The sequence below is a fragment of the Phascolarctos cinereus genome, unplaced genomic scaffold (assembly GCF_003287225.1).
Source record: "Phascolarctos cinereus isolate Bilbo 61053 unplaced genomic scaffold, phaCin_HiC Scaffold_4;HRSCAF=312, whole genome shotgun sequence".
In the NCBI taxonomy this organism is placed as follows: domain Eukaryota; kingdom Metazoa; phylum Chordata; class Mammalia; order Diprotodontia; family Phascolarctidae; genus Phascolarctos; species Phascolarctos cinereus.
In genome coordinates, this window is record NW_027555847.1 from 480,737,894 (window position 1) to 480,763,467 (window position 25,574).

Consider the following 25,574-nt stretch of genomic DNA (forward strand, 5'->3'; position numbering starts at 1 on the left):
GTGTCATCTTCTATATGAAAGCTGACTACCTAGGTGTGTGTAGGTGTGCTCTAATAATAAGATGATTTTTCTTAATGAATGTGCTATATATTAAAAATTGTTCCATTTCTGAATTCTTTTTAGTTCTTAAATGACCATATCAGAGTGAGAGACATAAACTCCCAGAATCCAGAGAAATCATCATGAAGTTATATGTATTTTTGGTCAACACTGGAACTACCCTAACATTTGACACTGAACTTGCAGTGCAAACGTGAGAATATTTTATTGACAGAAGTGTGTACGCGCATGTGTGTGTGTGTGTGTGTGTGTGTGTATGTAAAGAAAATGCATCTTGTTACAGGAGTTTATATATAAATGCTTATTTGCTTCTTTTTCCTTTCCCTCAAATCTTTTGTCCCCACCCTGTTCTTAAGTAAGATTGTGCTTTGCAGATATGAAACTATTCCCTTTTTTTACCCAAATATGTTCAGCAAATCACATTTTGGTCAAGTATGATAAGTTTTGCTTATGATTTGTGAATACTTTATTTTAATTCTTCAAAAATTGTAATTTAATTACAATCCTCAAAACTTTAGAAGACAGCTTCATGAGTTGCTGCAATGGCCAAAAATTTTTTAGCAGCTGCTTCCCAACATTGTGGTCATTAGTGTACTGTATCTAACTAGCATAGTCTTTGTAAAGTTGGTGTTCAGTTTATTATTGGGCCCATGTACAGTTTCTATCTTGGGCAGATCTATAAGTGCCTGTTTGTAGGTACTTCAAGAACTCATTGCCACAATGATTCCAAAAAGAGTTGAGTTCACTAAAAGGAAAGATATGATCCAGTAGCCCAAAATTCTATGGAGGAAGTTAGTGCAGGAGGAATGTCACCAGAAGGAAATTCTGAAGACACTAGAAGAAGTTTCTGGTGAGGAAAAAGGAGAGAGTTGTATCAAGAGACTATTGTGGAGGGTCAGCTAGGTGGTACAGTGGATAGAACACTAGCCCTGGAGTCAGGAGGACCTGAGTTCAAATGTGACCTCAGAGACTTGATACTTTACTAGTGTGTGACCCTGGGCAAGTCACTTAACCCCAGTTGCCTTGGTCAAAAAAAAAAATTAAAAGGAGCCTCTTGTGGATATATAGGAAACCAACCAACTTAAATTTTAAAAAGAGTCGTACTGAAGGTAGAAATAGTAGTAGGCATTGGAAGATGAGTACAAAAAGTGAAATGGTCCTAATGGTCAGAACTGTGAGACGAGCTGATGATGACAAGGAAAGCTAAGAGACTGCCAAAGCATTTTTTAAAAGCTGTACTAGGAGAACTAGGAGGACCAGAGAAGGATTGAAATTGAGATGTCTGGGACAGTCAAAGGGTCCATACAGAGCAGAGCTACTCAATAGTTAAACTATCCTAATTTGAATTCTGGCATAAACATCTTTAAATTTTGTGTATTTTATCTGTGAAAAATAAACCTCTCATTGAGGCAACTATGAAATAATGTAGTTATCTTTTCTCTTAGTGTGGCAGACCTTAAGCATGCAATCCAAAGCAAATATAAGATTGCAATTCACCAGCAGGTACTGGTAGTAAATGGAGGAGAATGTATGGCCTCAGATCGAAGAGTATGCACTTACAGTGCTGGGACAGTAAGTATACACCTGTGTTTTATTATACATTTTAGCTGAGGAGGGAACACATTAGAAACTCAAAATTCTCAGGCTTACATCCTAGATTATTTAGAAAACAGAAGGTTTTGTTTTGGTTTTGGGGTCTTGTTTTTTTTTTTCATTTTGTTTTGTTTTTGTGGCAGTGAAGTAAGTTTGGAAGAAGTATAAATAACCAAAAGAAATATTTTATGGAGTATCCATATGCTAGTAAACTATTTTGTTATTAGTCATACAATCCTAATTTTTGAAGTTGGGAAGGACTGTGAATAATGTATAATTTAATTTTAAAATTATAATTCTTTTAAATACAGGACACAAATCCAATTTTTCTGTTTAACAAAGAAATGATCTTATGTGATCGACCACCTGCTATTCCCAAAACGACATTTTCAGCAGAAAACGACATGGAATTAAAAGTTGAAGAATCTCTTATGATGCCTGCAGTTTTTCATACTGTAGCTTCAAGGACACAGCTTGCTGTGGTAAGTTGTACACAAATGACTTTTGAGCTTCCCAAATAATTTTTACTTCTTGTATCCAGTAAAATTTTTTTTTGAAGTATCATTAAAATATTTTGTTTCTACATCACTCAGATTTCTCCCTATACCTTTGTCCCTCTTATAGAGCCATCCCATTTAACAAAGATTTTTGTTTAAGAAAAGAAAAAAGAAGGAAAAAATCAGCAAAACTGATCAATACACCAAAAAAACCTGAAAATACATGCAGTGTTCCACACTCATGTACCTCCTACCTCTGCAGAAAAGTAGGCCCCAAGTTTCTCTTATCTCCTTTTTGGGGCCATACTTATCCTTTGCAGTTTTACATCATTTGCTTTTGATTGTTTTGTAGTAGTTGTTTTCATGTGTATTATTGTAGTCATTATGTATATATAGATTTCTTGTTATGCTTCATTTTGCATCAGTTCTTTCTTTCCATGCTTCTCTGTATTTATCATATATTCATCTTTTTTTTATAGCCCAGTAATATTCTATTACATTCATGTAACATAATTAGTCATTCCCTAATTAATGGACACTGCCTTGTTTCTAGTTCTTTTGCTACCACAAAAAGTGCTGCTATAAATGTAATAATGGATATGAGTATTTTCTTTTTATCCCAGTCACTTGTTCTCTGTTTTGGATGGATTTGCTACAGAAAGAGTCAAGACTTCGTTTGCTGATAATTATTTCTGCTGTGCAGGACAAATTCTACTATTTTGTCCCCTTTTAACTTCTTTTGGGATTTTGATTTCTTTCTTAAACCATTTGGGAAAATTTGCTGATATTCAGTTCTCTCTTGAGAATCAGAAGGGTTCTCTGTTTCATCAGAAGTGGGTTTAATTTCCTTTATTTTGCATTTTTTATTTAGAGATGTTTGCAGTCATTTAAATGTCTTGGGAGCCATTTTCACTTATGTTTTAATATTTTCCCTGTTGATTTTATCTCTTTGTGCTCTAGGTTTTTAACAGAGCTGTCTTCATGAGATCTTTGGTTTGTTTTGGTCTTTTTTTTTTTTTTGTGAGTCAGTTGGGGTTAAGTGACTTGCCCAGGGTCACACAGTTAGTAAGTGTCTGAGGCCGGATTTTGGTTTAGGCTTTTTTCCCTTATATTCCCCTATTTTTCTTTCCTAACTCCTTTCTCTTTGATGGAGGGTCCCCCAAAAGTTGTACTAGACATGTGTCTGATCATTCTCCCACATTGGGTATATATTTTGTACCAGCCTCAGTCTGTGCCCCAAGTGTCTCCTAGGGGAATAGGACTAGCTTCATCTCAGTTTTAAGTCAGTTCTTTTTCCTTTATGCTTAGTACACAGTGGTGTCTTGACCTAGTTCTCTTTGTTCATAATTGCTGGCTAAGCACTGCTGCTGCAGGCAGAACATGCTTTTGCCTTCTACTACCTCCCCCTCTTCTGAAAGTGGGTGGTAGAGTTCAGATCTACTGTGTCTTGTCATAGAATGGTAGAGTGAGGGCAGAGACAGATTTGTGCTGGCAGGGCCTATAGCAGGCAGGAAAATTAGTGAGTATATCCCAGAGCATAAGCTGGTGGGTCAGGTTATACATCTTGCCAGAGTATGTGGGCTCATGACATCACCACTGTAGGCTTTTGGTATTTTGACCTGTAAAGATAGTTGCAATTGCTCATAAATTGCAAAATTTTTTCTTTGGGGAGTTTTTAAGAATTAATTTGAGAATTGTAAAAGATATCTAATGTTACATCTTATTTGTCTTGTAGACTTTCTTTTTCATCAACAACTTTCTTGGGGTATATGCCTGTACTAAGTCAAAGGGTGTAGTCATTTTAGCCACTTTACTTGAATAACTACAAATTGCTTCCCCAAGTAGTTGAACCAGTTCACAGCTCCACCAACAATGCATTTGTGCCTGTGTCTCCACAACTCCTCAAACACTGATTATTCTTATCTTTTGTCATTTTTGTCAGCTTCTTGGTATGAAGTGAAATCTCAGTGTTCTTTTGATTTGCATTTTTCTTTACAACTTTCCCCACTTCTTTGTACAAACTTATAAACTTGATTTCTTCCATTTCTAATGATACATTGCAACTACTGAAAACCTTTTATCTGCCAGCTCTTTTAGGTAGGCCTTAAAAACGTCATTCTTTTTTTTTTTTTTTTTTTGGCTAGGCAATGGGGTTAAGTGACTTGCTCAGGGTCATACAGCTACTAAGTGTTAAGTGTCTGAGGCCAGATTTGAACTCAGGTCTTCCTGAATCCAGGGCACATGCCCTATCTACTACACCACTTAGCTGCCCCTAAAAACCTCATTTTTGCTTGTCATTAAAGTTGATGTCTAGGAGTCTTCTTGACTATCCTCATTATAACCTTTACATCCAAATCATACATCCAAACTGTTATGTTTTGTTTATCCTTTAGTATAATTGTATTCCGTTGTTGATAGTAACCACAGATAAATTATAATGCCATTGTAGACCACAAACAGGCACACACATATCCTCTCTTTCCAACACACGCACAGCAGCCCTCATGTCACAGTGACTGAAGGGGAAGCTTTGTAGTTATGAATATCTGGGTATAAGTCCTGACTCTGACACACATTAGCTTTGTGAATAAGAACAAATAAGCTGAAATGCCACAGTGGTTAAAACATAGGGCTGGAAATCAGAAAATCCTGAGTTCAGATCTTGCCTAAGATAGTTAATTACTGACTATGTGATCTCATGAAGGCAGTTAACTTCTATCAGCCTCGATTTCCTTATCTATAAAATAGAGATAAAACAGCACCTACCTCAAGATATGACAGTATTTGTAAAGAACTTTGCAAACCTTAAAGCATGATATAAGTGTTATTTATTATTCTTGCATAGCTATTATTAAATCAGTTAACTGCTAATTAACCCAGACCACTGTCCTAGGAGTAAAATATAGAATTTTGTTCTACTAGATAAAGGGCTGAATTTAGACCTTGGTTCATAGCACTGTTCTGCCACTTACTGCCTTGTATAAGTCACTTAACATTTCTAGGCCATAGTTGCTTAACTGTAAAATGAGGGGGCTGAACTAGTTGACCTCTAAGGTTAACATCAAATCCCTAATTATCTGATACTGTAAGTTAGAGAGTCTTAACCTGGGATTTTGCTTTTTAATAATTTGATAATTGTATTTCAATATAATTTGTTTGCTTTGTAATCTTATGTGTTTTATCTTAAGTATTTAAAAATATTTTTTTTCTGAGAAAGACTCCATGGGCTTCACCAAACTACCAAAAGGGATCTGTGATACAAAAGGAGCTAAGAATACCTATTAAAAGTTGCCAAACTATTTATATTGAAAGAAGTTTTTACACCTGGAGTTCCTTTCACTGATGAAATGAAATCACAGGTCCAAAGCCTTATCTCTCATTCTCGTATGTATGTATGTATGTATGTATGTATGTATGTATGTATGTATGTATGTATGTATGTATGTATGTATGTATGTATGTATATGCATATGCATATGTATGTGCATGTGTATATATGTTTATGTATGTATATGTAAATGTATCTATATATACAGAGATACACATACGTATACATAAGCATACACATGGCCCTTATGCTTCAGTATATTAATAGTTTCTCATGTGGGCTCATAGTAATTTTTAAATGAAGATAATTTGTGAAGAATTATAGTTAATGTTAATCTATGCAAACATGCTTTACTAAAAGAAAAATAATTACAATGAATATGGTATTTTGCTTTTGTGGATCTGGAGTTACTTGCTTTTTGTAGTCCTGAGGGCTAAGACAGTATTCTAGGATTGTGAAATGTATGAATGAGTGAAGCATTAGTAAGCTCTTAACTGTGTGCAAAGTGCTGTTTTCAGTGCTAAGGATACAAATAGAAAGGTAAGACAGTCTTTGTTTTTAAGGAGCTCACATTCTAATAAGGCAAGTAGCACTTGGAAGGTTTCAGAGGTAAGTCATAGGGAAAAGTCCTTTGGTCGTCTGTAGGATATACTAGTAAAGCAGATATTAATGCCTCACATCATTTCTACTGATAAAATGATAACAGTTTGTGGTGTTGAACCATTTGACAGTGCCAGGGACTTTGGTAAAAAGTTGTTGTATCTTCAGTAGCTGTGGCTGTATCACCTGCACCAACAATTGCCAGGCTGAATATCTATAGGGTTTTAATGACTGAAGGCACTAGGCTAAACGTATTGCTATTCTTAAGGTGGATTCAGATTACTAAGCTGTCTTCATCAGAATCCTAGGGTTCACATATCTAGAGAAGGAAGGAACATCAGAGGCCATAGAGGCCCAACACTCTCCTTTTACAGTTGTGGAAACTGAGACCCAGGGAAGTTAAATGACTTACCCAAGATGGCACAAGTAGCAAACGTTAAAGGTGAAATTTGAGTTTATCTCCTATGACTCCTGACGCTAGTGCTCTTTCCAAAACTGTAATGACATTTAGCTTCAGTGTATATTTTTTGTTGCAGCTGTCTTTTAAAAATTTTTATCTTTTTTTTTTTATAAAGAATTACAGCTTTTAAGAAGTTTGTTTTAACTTACCTTAGCCATTCTGAAATCTCAAGAGAAACATATTCACAACTCATGTTGTAGTTGCCATAAGGGAAATGACGACCATTGATTCTTGCCTCCATTTCCTTATGTGCTTGGATAGTTTTAGGTCATTTCTAAATCCGATTTGATGGAATATTTTTATTCATTTTTTTTCCATGTAGGAAATGCATGAGGTTGCCAAGAAGCTTTGTTCTTTTTGTGAAGGTCTGGTCCATGATGAACATCTTCAACATCAAGGCTGGGCTGCAATAATGGCCAATTTAGAGGATTGTACATTATCCTACCAAAAACTGCTTTCCAAGTTTGAAAGTGCTTATTCAAATTATCTACAGTCCATAGAAGATATCAAGTTGAAGCTTACACAGTATGTCTACTACTAATACCTGTAGAATTGAACTAAAATAGAGTTTTTGTCTTATAATTTTTATAGTTAAATTTAATTACTGAATTCGTTCTTGAATTGTCAGTTCTTGTAACAAGTAAAGTTTCTTGGGTCATTAAATATCTAGATGGTCTTTTTTTGGATTTTAAGGAACATATACTACAGACATCCTGAGAAATAAAAATACAATAATTGAATAATATGTACATTTAAAAAGTTGATGATTACTTATATGTGTCACATACTTCTTTTCCTTTCCATTTTCCCTGTCAACTGAAAGGAAGAAAAAGCTTAATAAAAAGAAGCACTTCTTCCCCATTGATTCTTCAGTATGTAGAAATATATCAAAATTTTAAGTTAAAATTTTCCTGATAGTTTAAAAAGCAAGATTTTTTTTCCCCTCTAAGTAGTTCTACCACAAGAAAATTTGAAGCCTGATAATAACACGTCAATAGCATATTAGTCTGTGCTATATCAACACATAATAGTCTGTACTACATACGTAATTATATGGCAGTTTTATGTAAGTAGAAATTTTCCAAGTGAAATAATATTTTACTTTTCTTTTCTTTTTTTTTTTTGGCTAGGCAGTGGGGTTAAGTGACTTGTCCAGGGTCACACAGCTAGTAACTGTTATGTGTCTGAGGCTGGATTTGAACTCAGGTCCTCCTGAATCCAGGGCCAGTGCTCCATCCACTTTGCCACCTAGCTGCCCGAAATAGTATTTTAAATAGCTTGAAGAGGCTGCTACTTAAGAGATTCTGTAGTGAATCTTATCTAAAATAACTCCTGGGCAGACTAGGTGGCACAGTGAATGGAGCTCTGACCTTGGAGTCAGGAGTATCGGAGTCCAAATCTAGTTGTGACACTTACTAGCTGTGTGACCCAAGGCAAGTCACTTAACCCCTATTGCCTCACCAAAAAAAAAAAAGGAAATAAAAAAATAAAATAACTCCTACTTTATTTTTTGGATGGGTTGTTAATCTGGATTTTTATACAATAGATTTTCTTAATATCAGATTTACTTAGTGTGGTACACAGATAATAAGAACCCACATTTGTATAATATTTTAACATTAGCAGGATCTTTTTACCACTTCGGCTCGTTGCAGATTGCATAATATTTGTGCGTGTTATTATTATCCCCATTTTACAGATGAGCAAATTATCACGTGATTGTACAACTTAGGTAGTGTTATAACTTGAACAAAAATTAAGTCAAAACCAAGTTGTGACTTCAAATCTACTGTTGTTTCTACTTTACCATATTGTACTGATTATTTTTCCATTTACCGAATCAGAATGTCTATTGCATAGATGTATGTGACTTTAAAGTCATCTGTAATACATATTTTTTAGTGTATTCACTTAGGAGTTCTCCCCAGTTACTTTGAATTAGTGCATTTTTGTGTATTTTCTTGTTACTGACAGTTCACTTATATTTTAAGTTTAGGAACTGCGGTTTCAGTAATGGCCAAGATTCCACTTTTGGAGTGCCTAACAAGACATAGCTACAGGGAATGTTTGGGAAGACTTGATTCTTCTCCTGAACATGAAGGGAAAGAAACAGAGAACAATGAGACTGAAAAATCAGAATTGGTGCTTTATCCTGATATGCCTCAGATGACTAACAAATCATTGTTAGCCTCATATTGCAAATCAGTGGAACATTCAGCCCTGGACAACACAGATCCTGAAAGTGGCAAAGAAATTAGGGAATCTCGTCAGAGCACTATCCAGGAGGAAGAAATTGCAGAACCTAAAGAGAGTGATTTGCCTTCTTTCAATGTTTCTTTGTTAGACTGGATAAATGTTCAAGATAGACCTAATGATGTGGAATCTTTGGTTAGGAAGTGCTTTGATTCTATGAACAGGGTAAGTAATCATTTTGTTGACTGTGCGTAGTAAAATTGTTGTTGCTAATTGAAATCCTACTGCTTGGTTCCAAATATTCCAAATAAATGAACACAGTTGCATCAAGTGAGGAAAGCTTATTTGGACAGTCCAGATATGTTTGGTTTTTTTACGTTGTGATTGGTGCTAATGTGAATTAGTGGGTTGGATCGGCTAGCCTTCCTGTGGTTTGTTTAATCTATGACTGTCGATATGGATTTTTGTCTAGAATGCTGAACCTGTAGTCAGAACTAATTTAAATCTTTGCTGTAATAATTTATTAATTATTTGGCCTTTTAGTAGTTACTTAGCCTCTTTGAGCATCAATTTACTTATTTGTAAAATTGTTATCGTAATGATTGTATGGGGAACATAATTTTGTAAAGTTCAACGCACCAGGGTACTGGCTGTTAACAATGAATATTGTTTTACTTTGTTTGGAGGGAGAATCGTCAGACCACTGCTCTCATACTGATGTCACACTCTTGTCTTCAAAAGACTATGGAGAGTTGAAACTCTAATCAAATGGCTCTTTCCCCATCCTATGACTGGTAAATTCTCATTTTCTGCTTCTCTTATCCCTGTGATAAGAGTAGTGAGGCAAAACTCCCACTTGCTATCTTCCGGTACTCTCATTCTTATTCTCAGTCGTTCTCCACAGTACAACTTTTTCCATCCTCTTTATCCGTTCTGTTTCTTGATTCCCCCTCCTCTATTGTTAACAGAATCCCCTTCAATCTTTGTCTTATATCTTTTCCGTCTTCTTAGCACTTGTGGAAACTTTGATCTCTCTTGGAATTATAAATACCCTTTGGTTACCCTAATACACACAGTAGGTCAGGAAGAGGTTTTGGCTGGCTGTTTCTTACTTACTCCCACTTACAAACCTCTTCTCCCTTTAAGTTCACTTACATCTTTTTGTATTATCTCTTCCAGATCCTTTTGGCTATAATATATTCATCTACAGTTTACCTTTCCTGCTTTCTCGAAGTTAAGTAATTGGTTCACAGTTTTCCTCTCTGTCTCGTCTCTTTCTTGAATCCCTTTCCCTCAACACACACTGGCATCAGCGTTGACATCCTGTCATTTCCAGAAGATTGATTTACTCTTCTGCCTGCCCCCTACCCATTGCTTCTACTCCTTTGTTGTTGAATACCACTGATGAAAATTTCTTTTTTTTTTTTAATTTTTAAATTTTTTAAAAAAATGTTTAGGCAATTGGGGTTAAGTGACTTGCCCAGGGTCACACAGCTAGTAAGTGTCAAGTGTTTGGTGTGAGACCAGATTTGAACTCAAGTCCTCCTGACTTCAGCGCTGGTGCTCTATCCACTGCGCTACCTGGCTGCCCCTACTGATGAAGATTTCTCACCTGGACACATGTTGCATGGTGGTTATTTTATTCCTCACAGATTGACTGGTTACCATATTCCCCAAAAGAATCATTCCAAAATGTTTCTCTCTCCATGCCTACCAGGCTTTGCCTTATGCTCTCTACTGCCTCCTCAACTTATAAATTCACCTCTTACTTTATTGAGAAAGTCAAAGTCATTGAACTTCCCTCCCTCCTACTTCTTCCCTCGAATTTACACCCCCTGCCTTCCAATTTTAGAATCACAATCAAATCAGTACTGCCATTGGTGCTTGAAAGAGTGTGTCTAGACTCATTATCCCCATGGTTTCCCAAGTCATAATTTCCTTGCCAGGCCATAAATATTTCATCTTTCCCATTTAAACTTCTTGAGCATAGAAATTGTTTCACTTTGTAACTTAGGTACTTTACAGGTAGCAGGCATTTAAATGTCTTTTCATTCAGTTCATTCAGCACCATATGACAAGAAATGTAAAGAATTGGGGCAGCTAGGTGGTGCCGTGGAAAGAAGACTGACCCTGGAGACAGGAGGAGCTGAGTTCAAATGTGGCCTTAGACACATAACACTCACTAGCTGTGTGACTCTGGGCAAATCACTTAACCCCAAGTGCCTCACCAAAAAAAGGAAAAGAAAAGTAAAGAATGAAAAATTTTTTAAAACTTACTTTGAGCAAAAAGAGAATCGAAAAGGGATAGGATCTCTGAATATGGTGAATGTAGTGATGAAGGCTGACAACTGAGGGAAGATAGAAGTACTTTTTTTCTCTATGAATTCCCTGTTCCCAGACCATTTGGCAAAGGACCTGAGTCATTTGTTGTGACTTACTTCTTATCCCCTACTTTTCTTTTTTTAATCCCCTACTCTTTAAGAATTCCACTGATATTCCCTGAAGCGACTGACCACTGACCACTTTCTCCTTGGACCTTCACATTATGCCCACTGTGCAAGTCAGCTGCTACTTCCATGTCCCACTAATAGAGGGCTGTCTTGAGTGCTGTCATTGCTCCTTTGTGCCAGGGCAGGCAACTCTCAGTAATGGGGCTTGGGCTGTACTCTCTTGTGCTGGGCAAAGCATTGACCCTTCTATACCTGATTCTGCTCCTCTGTGTAGAATGCTTCTGCTGCCCTGTTCTGTCACTGTCTCCTGTGCTTGTCAGCAGCACTTGGATACTGCTCCTGCCGTGGCTAGACTCTGCCCTTCTGTGCTAGGAGCCAGAATGGTGAAATCCATAGAATCACTGTCTCTGCCTGGTCCATCATATAGTTAAAGAGGTCAAGAACTGCCATGTAGAATGGTTCATACCAGAGTTTGTATTCCCATTGATATCAGTGGTTATCTTCTTCAATGCGAGATATTCTTACTGCCAATTGACACCTACTAGATGGACCCAGAAACTCCTGGAATGTCAAACTCACAAAGCTGCTACTAAGACTAGAAATGTCCAGATTTGTAATCTCTCATCCTTCACCTTAAAAATAATTGATATATTTTATTTTTACATCACAGAAATTTCTCCCAGTATTTCTTCTCTCTCCCATAACTATGCCATATAGCAACAACAAAAAAAGTTTTAAAAAGAAAAGGTTAAAAAGAAAAAGAAAGAAGAAATTCAACAAATCTGACCACTGCCTTGAAAAAGTCTAAAAATTTATAGCCTGTTCTATACCTGTGGTCCTCCCCCCTCTGCAAAGGAGTGGGTGGGGCAACTCTGTCTTTCTAGTCATTGTCAATTCTACCTTTGAGAGAGAGAGAGACACACACACACACACATATACACATACACATGCTCACACACACACATATACATACATATCTATTCGACTCTACCTCCTTTCTTTGTGCAATCCACAGAACTTTCAAAATGTTATTCGTGTCCTTTATCATGTCGTCTTTCTCCTTAATAAACTCCATTGGCTTTTTATTACTTCTAGGACCAAATACAAACTCTTCTGCCATTTAAAAGCACTTGTTGTTCTTTACATGTTCGTTTATCACTTCCATGCTTTTGTACCATCTCTTCCTTATGCTCAGAATGTGTTCCTGTGTTGTTATATTTCTTTGAAGGCTTAGTTCCTTTCAGATTGCAGCTTTAGTGTCACCACCTATATGAGACTTTTTCTTGTTTGCCTCTACCCTGATAACACCTTGCATTTAATTTGTATTTTTTTTTTTTGCCTATCTCCTACCAACCCCAACTCCCACCCCATTTGAAAGACTGTTGAAAAGAAGGAAAGTACCTCAGACCTAGAGATGGGCAAATCTCTCCTTAAGAAAGGGAAGAGATGGAATCTACAGACTCTAAACCAATGAGCTTGACTTCTGATTACTGGCAAAAAAGTTTTAAAATTTATTGAAGAAATGGTTAATAAGTACGTAGAAAAGGAAGCAGTGATCACTAAGAGCCAACATGTCATTCTTAACAATTCATCATGACCAACGAAGCTCATTTCACTTTTTGACAACCATTCTAAATTGGAGAAATTCTGTACATAAGTTTTCCTATACTTTAGCAAAGCATTTAATAAAGTATTTTTTTGCCATCTTTTATGGTAGAAAAAGAATAGATATTGGCCAGAAAATGATGATTTGGAACTGGATAAATGGCTATATTCATAAATTGTTTATCAGTTTGGAGGAGGTATCCTGTAGGTGTCTGTTTAGCCACGTTTTGGTTGAATGTTTTTGTCAGTGATTTAGATAGAGCCACTGGTTGCGTGCTTAATTAAATTTGTAGATGATGTTAAGAGGTAGAACTAGATGACAAGATTCAGAAAGATTTAGGATACAATGTTCTGTTGAGTCTAACAAGATGGAATTGAATAGATTTAGTTGTGAAGTCTTAGATTTAGTTGTGAAGTCTTAAACTTGGGTTGAAAAAAATCTACTTCCCAGGTATAAGGTAGCAGAGGTATAGTCAATAAATTGTCTGAAAAAGAGTTTATTATTTTAGTTCCCTGAAAGCTCAATACAAGTTCACTGTGTGTTACAGCAGCCTAAAAGGCCAGTGCTGTCTTGAGCAAGATTAAGAGAAAGAGAGTAGTTTACACAAGGACTTTACGGCCCCCTTTCACACTATAGTTGTCTAACAATACTTGAAGCATTGTTTGATTCTTGATATCATGATTGAGCAAGGATATCGACAGGCTTCCTGGTTATGTTTAAAGCTGCCCTTTGGCAGCCTGTGTCCCCCACCAATATGCTTGTAGTATCCAGGATAAATGGGGGGAAAAAAGCCTTTCCTCACCCTTTTCTCACCCTCGCTCCCCTCCATATTGGGTACATCCCCTATGGTTACCTTATATTATGAGACGACAGTGCTTAGATAGGTTGCATTTCGTATCTTTGAAAGTAATATACACATTAAGGGCATCACAAGTCTCTGAGTATTTGAATAAGGAAAACTTTCTTAAAGTTATCTTAAAGTTAAATGTTTCTATCCAGGACATTATCATCCACTCAGTGACTCAGGTTTGGAATATTAAAGTCATTTTTGACTACTCACTTTCTACCCCACATAGCCAATCAGTTGCTAGATTTTGTATATCCTACTAGGGTCTTGGAGTTTCTAGTTGGCTTAGTGGATAAGGTACTGGACTTGGAGTCGGTAAGACCAGAGTTCAGATCCAGCCTCAGACACTTAGATGTGTGACCCTGGGAAAGTTACTTAATCTCTGTCTGGCTAAGTTTTCTCATCTGTAAAATGGAGATAATAATAGCACCTACTTCCCAGAGTTGTATCAAGTAGAAAATGAGATATTTGTAAAGTGTCTTGCAAACTTAGAGGTGCTATATAATAACTGATACCATTATTATCAACATCATTCATCCATTTCTTTCCACTCATGACTAAATCTTTGTTCAAGCCCTTATCACTTCTCATCTGTGCTATTGCAGTTGCCTCCTAATTGGTCTTCCTGCCACAAATCTCTCCCCTCTCCAATCCATTCTGTACAAGCTACTTATGTGGTTTTTTTAAAGCATTGTCCTGCCCATATTACTTCCCTGTTCAATATGTTCTAGTGTCTCCTTAATACCTTTAGAATCAAATACAATCTCTAATTGGCGTTTTATTTCATTAACATTTTGTTAACATTTAAAAATGAACATTTATTTTCTCTTCTTCCGTCCTCTCCCTTATTAAAAAACCTTATGACAAATATCTGTAGTCAAGCAAAACAAATTCTCACATTGGCCATGTCCAAAAATCTGTGCCTCATTTTGCAGATTGAGTACATCTACCTTTCTGTCAGAGAGTGGGTAGCATTTCTCATCATCTGTCCAGTGAAATCAGTTGATTACTAAGTTGATAAGTTACTTCATCATGGATAGTGAACAAATTATGATATATTAACATATTAGAATATTCTTGTGCATTAAGAAATAATGAAGGAGATGGTCTAAAGAACAAGATTTTTATGGCTTATGCCAGTTGAAAATTTATAATATATCTGTATCTCTATATCTAGAGAGAGAGAGAGAGAGAAAGTGCATATGGCATTTAAGGCATTTAAAACCTTTTACTATCAAATTCTAGTCTACCTTTTCATCCTTATTTTAAGTTACTCCTCTTCATACCTCTCTAGTCCAGCCAAACTGGTCTTTCTCCTATCTTTGCAGTTGTACATTCTGCCCCATTTCTTGGTCTAGACTCCAATGTCTTCAGCATCTCCTTTTAGAAACTCTAGTTTCGTTCAGATCTCAGTTTAAATATATTTTCCTGCATGAGGCCTTTTATATTTCTCATAATTCCCCTACCCCCCCAAAATTATCTTGAATATACTTCGTATATGCTTACTTTGTGTGTGCTAATATACACCCTCTTTCCCTTAGTAGAATATAAGGTACTGAAAGGCAAGGATTTTTTTGTTTCCCTGATATTTATCACTCTCCTAGAACATGGTAGTTGGCCAATAATAAAAAATGCTTGTTGATTGATTTCTTTGTTTGTATAGATTAAATAGCATAATGAAGAGATTTTAAATTGTAAAACTTTAATTTGATAAATTTTTTTATGTTTAGTTTCTTATACATTTTTTATACTTACTACGTAGTTTTCAGTAAAGTAAAAGTTTTAATGACATTGCTACTGATTTAAAAATGATCATGGTTCTTAAGAGTAATATTTTTGACATCACAGATTAGTGGGTTTTTTTTTTCATATTGGGATACAGTACTGTAGGGACCCTAAAAGGTAGAATGCCTCTGAATATTAATGATTATTTGCCACAATCCAACTCTGTGTTTTTGTTGTGAATGGTACATCTTTAAATGTCTATCTGTAGCTACTTAGTTTCATTGATTATAACATAGTTTACCCAAGATTCCTTTCTTAATAAAACCAGAGACTGTATTTCTAGTTTTCTGGGTAGATCACTCTAAATCAATTTCCACTACTTGAAATAATTCTTAAAATGCTTCCTTACTCTGTGTGTGTGTGTGTGTGTGTGTGTGTGTGTGATGTACACATTAAACTATCTATGTTCCAGGTACTAGGCTAAATACTAGGGATATAAAAAGAATCAAAAGACAGTCCCTGCCGTAAAGGAACTCAGAATCTAAGGGGGAGACAACATGTAAACATATATATAAAAAAGCTATATAGATGGTAAATAGGAAGTATTTATCTGTATTTCTCATTAATAAAGAGAAGACACTAGATTTTCGGGTGGTGGGGGAGAGTGAGAAAGGCATTCTGTAAAAAATAGGGTTTTAGTTGAGACTGAAAGGAAGCCAGTAGGCAGAGTTGAGCAGAAAGAGAGATCCAGGCATTGGGGACGGCCAGAGAAAATGTCAAAATAGAGTGTCTCATTTGTGTAACAGCAAGGAAGTCTGTGTCACTGGATTGAAGAGTATGTGCCAAGGCTTAAGGTACAAGAAGACTAGAAAAGTAGGAGGAAGCTATGTTCTGAAGGGCTTTGAATGCCAAGCAGAACATTTTGTATTTGATCCTAGAGGTAATAGGGAGTTTGAGTAGCAGGGTGACACGGTTGGACCTGCCCTAAAGATGGAGAATGGATTGGAGTTGGGAGAAACTTCTGAGGCAGGCTGACTCACCAGCAGGCTAATGCCGTAGTCCAGGTGTGAGGTGATAAATGCCTGAACTAGAATGATAGTAGGGTCTGAGGGGACAGGGGTGGTGTACCTAAAGAGATGTTATAAACGTGAAATCAACTGGGTCTGTTAACGGATTGGATTTAGGGGAGGAAGGAGTGAAAGATGGTGAGGAATTTAAGATTAACTCCTATGTTGCTAGTCTGAGGGACTGGGAGGATGGCATTGCCCTCTGCCCAAATGGAGAAGGTAGGAGGGAGGGGGAGGATTTAAGGAGAAAGATAATGAGTTCTATTTTGGACCTGTCAAGTTTAAAATATCTACTAGACATCCAGTTCAAAATGTCTGAAAGGCAGTTGAAGAAGTAAAGAGGGAGAAGAGGGCCCAGGACAGAACTCTGTGGAATATACATACATACATACATACATACCTATCTACCAACATACATACATGCCTACACAGAGAGGAGTCATCTTTTAAATAGGGAATATTTATTGATCAGTTTTAGAAGCGTAATACTTTTTCTCTTACTTTTTAACAGTAAAAATATTTTGTGTAATTCTTTACCTCCATTATTTTTTTCCATAATTTTTTTCAACTAATAATGCATTCTTTCCATTGACCATTTAAAGTTTCTACATTTGAAGAAAAACCTGTTTTGATTTATTTTTATCCTGTTGATGACTTGGACTAATCTTTGTTGTTAGAAAAAATAATTTTTAACCATAATTTATATTGATATCTTTTTGTTTTTGTTATCCTCATTTCATAATTTATCTGTTCCTACTCCCTACCCCACAGAGAGCCATGTGTTGTAATAAAGAATAAAATTAAAAGAGTTAGAGAGTAGGGAAGCAATTGGATAAAGCTAATATATCATAAAGGTCTGAGAATATATGCCGTAATCCACACTTCTCTGTAAAGAATGTAGATGTGTCTTCTCATACTGATTTTCTGGGGCTATTCTTCATAGTTATAATTATGCATGTAACAGCATTTAGTTTTTAATTTTACTTTTCATTTACCTTATTGCCTTGTTTAAATTGTTTTTCTGGTTCTTTTGCATCAGTTCATATAAGTCATGCTACTCTGTATTATTGATTATTTCTTATAGTGTGGTAATACCCCATTATATTCATGGACCATAATCCATTTAGCCATTACCCAGTTAATGATATGTTTGTTGTGTGCTACTTCAAAAAGTAGTAATATAAATATTCTCTGTATTATACTTTTCTTTCTTTTACCCTGAGCTATAGTCCTAACAAGCATACTCTCTAGGTCAAAATAGATACTTTTAAGTAAAGTTAATTTATAGTTGCAAAATAATGTTTTAAAATTTAATTAAAGATGTTGTAATCATTGTGTTTTTTATCTGTTTTAATGAGCTCCAGAAGGTTCTAGGGATGTATTGCAATTCTGTAACTTAATTATAAAATTTAGAAATTTCTTGAGACATCACATTTAATTTTTAAGTGAAGTTTCTCCCCTCACACCACTTTTAGAGCTGCGTAAGTATAACTGTTGTTTGAAAATTTGTCACTTTTAATTCTTGTGATAACATATTTAGATATCAGCTCTCAAATAATAAGTGACGATATTTTGGTGACAGAGGGGGAGCAGTTATCCTTACAAGCAGGTTTACTTTTTAGATGCCTCAGCTTTTGTGTTATACCCAGGCAATTTATTATTCAGACATTGTTTTGAACTTATGGTGCGTTGCTGCTTTTAATCCTTTGTAATAATTTCTGATGTATTTTAAAGTTTAATTTGAACTTAATATTTTAGATTAGACTTGGTTTAAATAAGCAAACTTTAAGCAGCAAGCCTGTAGCACAGCATCTTGGGTCTATATTAATTGCATTTTGATGGTATATAGTAAAATATTGATTATTTGTCCTTAATGATGAGTGTGTTGTTAGAGAAAATGCCCCTATAGTGGAAATGATTGTGAAATAATTTCTTTATGGCCTAAGAATGTCTTGATACTTAATTTAAAAATGTTTATTCAATTTTCTGGGGCATTACAGTATTTCAAATCAATTATTAAAGACCCAGCTACTACACTACTCATATTTTGGTGATTGCCCCTTACTGCTGCCTCTTAAAATAAGCTACAGTGGTCTTAACAATTTCAATTTTTGATTTATCACCTTTCCAGTTACTTTATTGAAGCCTTCTACTCTTCATCAGGGTTCATAGAAACTGGGTTACCTACCGTGCTTCTAATAAGAATTTGAAAGTAGCATTTTCTGTAGGGTATTGGGTTTACTGAATTATGGCACATGGACTTTTCTTCCTATGTTGTTAATGACATAGCGTTGACAGAGTAGATGCATTGACTCTGTGGCCTTACATATATGTATATGTGTGTGTATGTGTATTTGCATTTAATTGTAGCTTTGGGGGAGGGGGAAGAAAAATAAAAAGTGCACAGCAGAGAACAAAAGAAAATGTAGAAGGAAGCACAGAAAAGTGCTTAAAAGCAGTGTGTAGGATTTGTTACATAGGTTTTTATGAAATGAAAATTTGTTACTTTATATTGAATCCTCTCTTAATGTTCTACTGTGTACATGGAAATGTTCTTTTTTTCTCATTTTGTATTTAAGTTCAAAATTAATTTAAAAAAATTTTAAATAGTGTAAATATCATTTTGGGGTACATGTGAATTACTTTCTTAAAAAAAATACTTCAGAAAGTCATCGAAGCATTTCATTGCTCTTGTCTTTTAGCTTGATCCAAGGTTCATTCAGCCTTTTTTGGTAGAGTGTCGACAAACTGTTGCCAAACTGGATAATCAGAACATGAAAGCCATTAAAGGACTTGAAGACAGGCTTTATGCACTGGACCAGATGATAGCTAGCTGCAGCCGATTGGTAAATGAACAAAAAGAACTTGCTCAGGTAATTAATTACATCCCTCATACTAGAAAAGAAAACTTGTAATTGTTCTGTGTAACATCCATGCACCATCATCAAAGAACATTCCTTATATCAATTTGTGATTATATATTACTGTATCTTTTTAATGATGGATTAAAGATGTAATATAACTTTGAAAACTAATGTAAGATCAATATAAAAATGAGGTAATTTAAAAACTAATTGCAAATAAGGATATTCACATTAACCAGTGGATATATTTGTTGAAAAAAGCTAGGATAGGTTTTGTTATATATTGTTTGTTAAGTAGTGGCTTAAATATTATTAGAATTTCACGATTAGATTGGTAATGGAAAGCTATTTGACTTTAAGGTAATCAGTCATTTTTTGTAATGTTGCCAGCTGTGTTTGAGATCAGTCATTTCATAAGCCTTTAGAAAATTTTTAAAAGCTGGGAAAAAAAAACACATGGTTTGAAGTATTGGAGGTGTTGATTGATCATACTTTAAATGCAGTCCTATTTTATTACATTCAGTTCTGGGTATCATATTTTAGAAAGGACATTGACAGACTGAAAGGCAGCTTGGCATGGTGAATATAGTGTTGGCCTTAGAGTCAGAAAGGCCTTGAATTGAGACCTGCCCCTGACACTTAGAGACTGTATAATCCCAGAGCAAGTCAGTGCTCTAAGATTCTAAATTACAGATGAACTGATGAGCTGCATTGGTGGAGAGAGTTTTTACACTAGGATATGATGAAATCATGCTTTTAGATCCGAGGGAAGAAAAGATAGACAGTAGTAGTCCAGGAGAAGGCAACTAGATTGATAAGCCATGTCCTGATGAACGGTTTCAGGAACTAAATGTTTAACTCTGACTATCTCTAAATATTTGAAGAGGTAATATTTGAACTAGGAAGTTCTAGAAGTTCATTTCTAACTTTAAAATTAATCTGATTTAGTCAGTACTCATACCATGCCTAAAGTTTTATTGAGTGTCATATTTGTGTGTTTTTAAATTGTATTTGTGGGTATATTATGTGTATTTTTCTTTGGCCAAAAATAAGAAAAGATTTTGTATTAAGGATATGGAAATCTTGCATCTAAAAAAAGATCCACATCAATTCATGAATGTAGGAGAATATAAGCTCCTTGAGGGTAGGGACTGGTTTGTCTTTTCATTCTCAACACCTAACAAAGAGCCTAATAAAATATAGAACTTAATAAGTACTTGCTGAATTAAATAAAATTCTGTTCTAATAAAATGTTTTAGTTGAAATACTTATTTTAATTATTAAAATATAAATAATTTAAATTTTAAAGTTTTGTTTTGAAATTTACTTAATAGTTGAGTATTTGTTCACTGGTATTTGTCCAGTGAACAAATTTGTCCAGTTTATAATTTATATATATGTACATCTAAAAGAAACATTTTATTTTTAAAGGGATTTTTAGCTAATCAGAAGAGAGCTGAAAACTTGAAAGATACTTCTGTGCTACCTGATTTGTGCCTGAGTCATGCAAATCAGTTGATGATTATGTTGAATAATCATAGAAAACTATTGGATATTAAACAAAAATGTACCACTGCCAAACAAGAACTTGCAAATAATCTACAAGTCAGATTGAAGTAAGTGATTTCTAGTATATTTCTAATTACAAAATTTTATTTTTATGCAGCTCGAGTTTAAAACTTCCTGATAAAAAGGTTTAACAAATTTTTGTCAATGATGCATTGTCATACAAGTTGATTAACCTGGAACACAAATGAAGTTGGGTTTTCTCAGATACTGAGCTAGATGAGCTACCATTTTTATGTCTATTCCTAAATTTAATCAGAAACTAACAATGGATAGCAAATGTTTTGCGGCTTTTAAAAAACCTGTCATATACTCACATTTACAATTTATCCACAGGTGGTGTTGCTTTGTTATGCTTCATGCTGACAAAGAGGGAGAGAAGCTACAAGCTTTGCTCCGCCTTGTAACAGAGCTGCTAGAACGAGTTAAGATTGTGGAAGCTCTTAGTACAGTACCACAGATGTACTGCTTAGCTGTTGTTGAAGTTGTAAGAAGAAAAATGTTCATAAAACACTACAGGGAGGTAAGCAGGTTAGATTTTGTGTGTGTGTGTGTGTGTGTGTGTGTGTGTGTGTGTGTGTGTGTGTGTGTGTGTGTGTGAGAGAGTGACTTGAGGAATTGTTGGACTACATTAATGTGTATGTATTGCCTTTTATAGTGGGCTGGTGCTTTAATCAGTGATGGAAAACATTTATATGAAGCTGAAAAGTCAAAAAGGGAATCTTTTGGAAAACTGTTTAGTAAGTATTCTTTAAACTTAACCCATGTTACTTTTATGAGTTTCATATGTTCAGTCCACAAGGTTTACAAAATAAAGTGTTGGTATTTGGATGTTTGCTTCCCAGAGAGCATTTGAAATTAAACTCACTGGAAACTATTGCATAAAATGTACATTTACAAAATTTTATGATTCATTCCTTTTAGCATATATAATTAGATCTGTGATTCATCTAAACAAATATTCCTTTAAAGATCATTTTAAAAGTAGGAACTTTTTTATTAGCAGTGTTTTTGGGTAGCAGGACTAATGTTGCCTGTATAGCATGATAATTAAAAGGAAGGGTATTTATGTAGTTCATGCCTTTCACCAGTATATAACATTGCTAAAAAGCATTCATCAGCTTTGGGGTAGACGCTTGTAGAGGTAGGGATCTTAATTAACAAGACTCTTTATTCCTTTCTTAAAAATTTATCTGAAATTTGCTTTCCCTTTAGTTTTGTCATTATACATGTTAATCTTTCTCTTCCTTACTAAAGCCAAGCAGAAGTATAATCCCTCTCTTACCCAGCTGCTAGCCCTTCAAGTATTTGAAGAGACTTCTCAAGCTTTTTCTCTCATTGTCACCCGTAGCTCAGGACTCTTTTCCGTGCTTATCTTTTCTGTACTTATAGAAGTTTAGAGCTGTCAGGAACTGGGCTCTCCCTCCAAAAATTCTATTCTTCCCTAATTTCTTCATTTTCTCACTGTCTCTCTTCCTCTCTCTCCCAACTTTTCAAAACCTTCTTATTTCTTCGTAAGCCTCTTGCAGCACCCCCTACTTTTCACTCCCTCAATTGAGGACCAGTTACATCACACTAAATCACAATCCAGTAAATAGCACATTCATCAAGTGCTCTCCCTTCTCATCTATCCTATCTCATACCATTCACTCTCAGAAAAGGGGCCCCTTCTATTTGTCAAAGCAATTACCCATTACCCTTCTATATGCACTCTTGATCCCATCTTCTCCAGCAGATTGCCTCAACTATCATCCCCACTTTTTTGCATTTATTGTCTCCCTGTCAGCTTCTTCTTGACTACAAACAAACAAGCCCTGTATATTTAAAAAATCATTTACATGATCTTACCATCCCTGCTATCTATTATCTTATATCTTTCCTCCTCTTCATGGCTAAACTCCTTGAGAAAGCTATCTGTAGTTAGTGTCTCCATTTCCTCTCCTTTTACTCAATTCTGAACTTTCTGGAATCTGGATTCTGACTTTATTCTTCATCTGAAATTGCTTTCTCTAAAGTTACCATGGATTTCATTATTGCTGAACCTTTTTTCAGTGCTTCAGTTTTGTCCTTCTTGAACTCTCTGTAGCATTTGATACAGTTGCTCACCTCCTTGTGAATACTCTTTCCTCTTTGGGTTTTTGTGAAACTGCTCTTTTCTGGGTTTGTCATTGTGACTTTCCCTTTTTCAGACTATTTTGCTGGTTCTGTGTCTGTATTTGAACTACTAACCTTGAGTGTCCACCCCCCTCAAGGGTCCATCTTGGTCCTTCTTCCTTTTCTGCTGGCTAAGATTTCATTTGGTGATTTCATTAACTCCCTTAAATTAGATAGAACCATTCATTTTTCTAGCCCTAGACTTGTCTCCTCAACTTTAGCCTTACAAAACCATTTGCTTTCTCAAACACTCAGAACAGAGCAGAACTCATCATCTTTCTCCCTCATACCTTCCCCTTTTCCAAACTTTCCTGTTACTGTCAAGGGTATTATCTTTCTTCCCATCATCCTGGGATCATCCTTGATTTCTCATTCAGACTTACTTTATATATCCAGTCTGTTGCCACATCTTGTTTCTGCGTTTACAACATCTGTGGATTTCATTTCCCTCTCTTCACTCACACAAAATATAAACATAATTCAGTCCCTCATCACTACATGAACTTTTGCAATAATCTTCTAACTGGTCTCTGGGCCTCAGATCTCTCCCTACACCAGTCTACCCTCCATTCAGCTTCCAATGTGATTTTTCTAGAATATACATCTGACTGCCCGTACCCCTCTTCTTCCTCTCCATTCCTCTTGCCTACTTAACAGTTTTGTGTACTCATCTTCTATCTGTCCTCCATTCCTGGAATGCACCTCTTAACGTCTTGGCTTCCTTTAAGACTCAGCTCAAATTCCACTTTTGTTAGGAAGTCATCCTGGAAGTGCTAACACTTTTTCCTCCCAAATTGTTTTCTATCTACTCTGTATATATCTTGCATTATTTTATGTATTATTTCCCCCATTAGTATATAATTTTCTTGAGAGTAAAGACTACTTTTTTTCTTTTTATTTTATTTAATAGATAAGGAAACTGAATCCAAGAGGGCCCCATTAGTTGTATATGATCACAAAGCCAGGTGCAGAACTCTGGTTTCTTTTTCTTAGTTGTATGCTTTCTGCTTATCTGCCTCCATATTATCTTATCAGCCTTCATCTTCCTCCCTCGTCTTCTATATCAGAATCATTAGGCACTGATTATTGGCCTAAGCAAGCTGTAGTGGAGTTCTAGAATGGGGTCACAAGATTCTTTCTAATACATCAGGCATTTATTTCACATAACTTTTGTGTGTTTAAAAGAATATAGTTTATGCTGTTGTATATGTAAGTTCATAAAACAGCAAGCTAGATTATAACAGGCATCTATTCCTTTCAGCCTTTATCATTTGGCATGCAGCAGATAGTAGATTGCAGATAGACTAATAAACTGATAAGAATTTGACCTTTTTAATGTAAAATTTATAGTTATTTTCACTTTGAAGGAGACTTTGATTTATGCTTTTAAAAATTGATTGATGTCAGTACATTGTTACTCTATTAGAAAAACCTGGATTTGCCTGCATTTCTAAAATAAAAGAATAAAATAGGTAACTTGGTAGTCAAAGGTTTCATTTATCATGATTGTGTCTAATGTTCTTGAACACTGCAAACTAGTTTTAATAATTTGTTTTGAAAAACAGGATTTTTCCCCTTATAGAATAAGCAAAAAATATAGAATCTTGACTCTTAGAATTAGAAAGGATTTCAGAGGTCACTTCATCTAATAGTCTTTTATTTTGCCTTTTAAATTTCCTTTTAAGAATTAATTTTTCATTTTTAATAAATTTTTATTAACATCTTGTTTTTTACATAACTATAGCTTTTCCTGCTGGCCTTTCCCCATCCCTTCCCAGAATGCCTTCTGTATAACAGTGTTTTTTAAAAACAAAAGAAAAAGGAAGAAGAAAAAAATCAGCATAACTGCTCAGTACATTACAAAAGTCTGAAAATACGTGCACTACGTAACATTTGTGTCCCGTCTTGTCCCCGCATTTATTCCCCTCCCATAAAGGGGTAGCAGTGTCTTTACATCACTTCTTTTGAGCTATGCTTCTTGTTTATAATTGGGCAGCATTCACTTTTGTGTGTGTGTTTTATTTACATTGTTGTAGTTAAGTGAGTAGATTGTTTTCTCAGCTTTGCTTTGCTCTGTATCAGTTATACATATAGTTCTTTTCATTCTTCACATCCATCATTTCTTATAGCACAATAATATGTGTGTGTGTGTGTGTGTGTGTATGTATTCTATTACATTCATGTACCACAGTTTGTCTAGCCATTCCCAAATTGATTGATATCTATTTTGTTTCCAATTTCTTTGATATCACCAAAAGTGCTGCTATAAATATTTTGGTGTCTAGGTGCTTTCTTCTTATCAGCTAACTTCTAATATCATGGGCAGGTGAATCAAAAGGTGTTTTTCTCTTAACAGAACTAATGCTGACACTCAAATAAAGATCTATTGGTACTGAATTCTTAGTTTTAAATGGACATATGGAAGTTTTACAATTTCATCTTCCAACATACTGCTTATAGATCCTTCCTGTTGGCATAAGTGGGCTGCTCAGAGATTTGGGAGGGCAGATTGCAGAGAAGGACTATATTTATTTTGTGAGGCAGTTGGGGTTAAGTGTCTTGTC

General features: G+C 35.3%; 1 protein-coding gene across 2 annotated transcripts in view; it reads left to right on the forward strand.

Moving 5' to 3' along the window:
- Positions 1–25,574, forward strand: part of RB1CC1 (RB1 inducible coiled-coil 1) — a 59,307-nt gene that overhangs the window by 963 nt on the left and 32,770 nt on the right. For both annotated transcript variants that reach the window (XM_021005897.2, XM_021005898.2), the window contains exons 2-10: positions 124–253; positions 1,506–1,632; positions 1,965–2,135; positions 6,861–7,063; positions 8,530–8,956; positions 19,129–19,299; positions 20,722–20,906; positions 21,193–21,379; positions 21,515–21,596. In XM_021005897.2, the coding sequence (XP_020861556.1) occupies positions 183–253; positions 1,506–1,632; positions 1,965–2,135; positions 6,861–7,063; positions 8,530–8,956; positions 19,129–19,299; positions 20,722–20,906; positions 21,193–21,379; positions 21,515–21,596 (1,624 nt within the window). In that variant the 5' untranslated portion in view covers positions 124–182. The remainder of the gene's footprint in view (positions 1–123; positions 254–1,505; positions 1,633–1,964; positions 2,136–6,860; positions 7,064–8,529; positions 8,957–19,128; positions 19,300–20,721; positions 20,907–21,192; positions 21,380–21,514; positions 21,597–25,574) is intronic.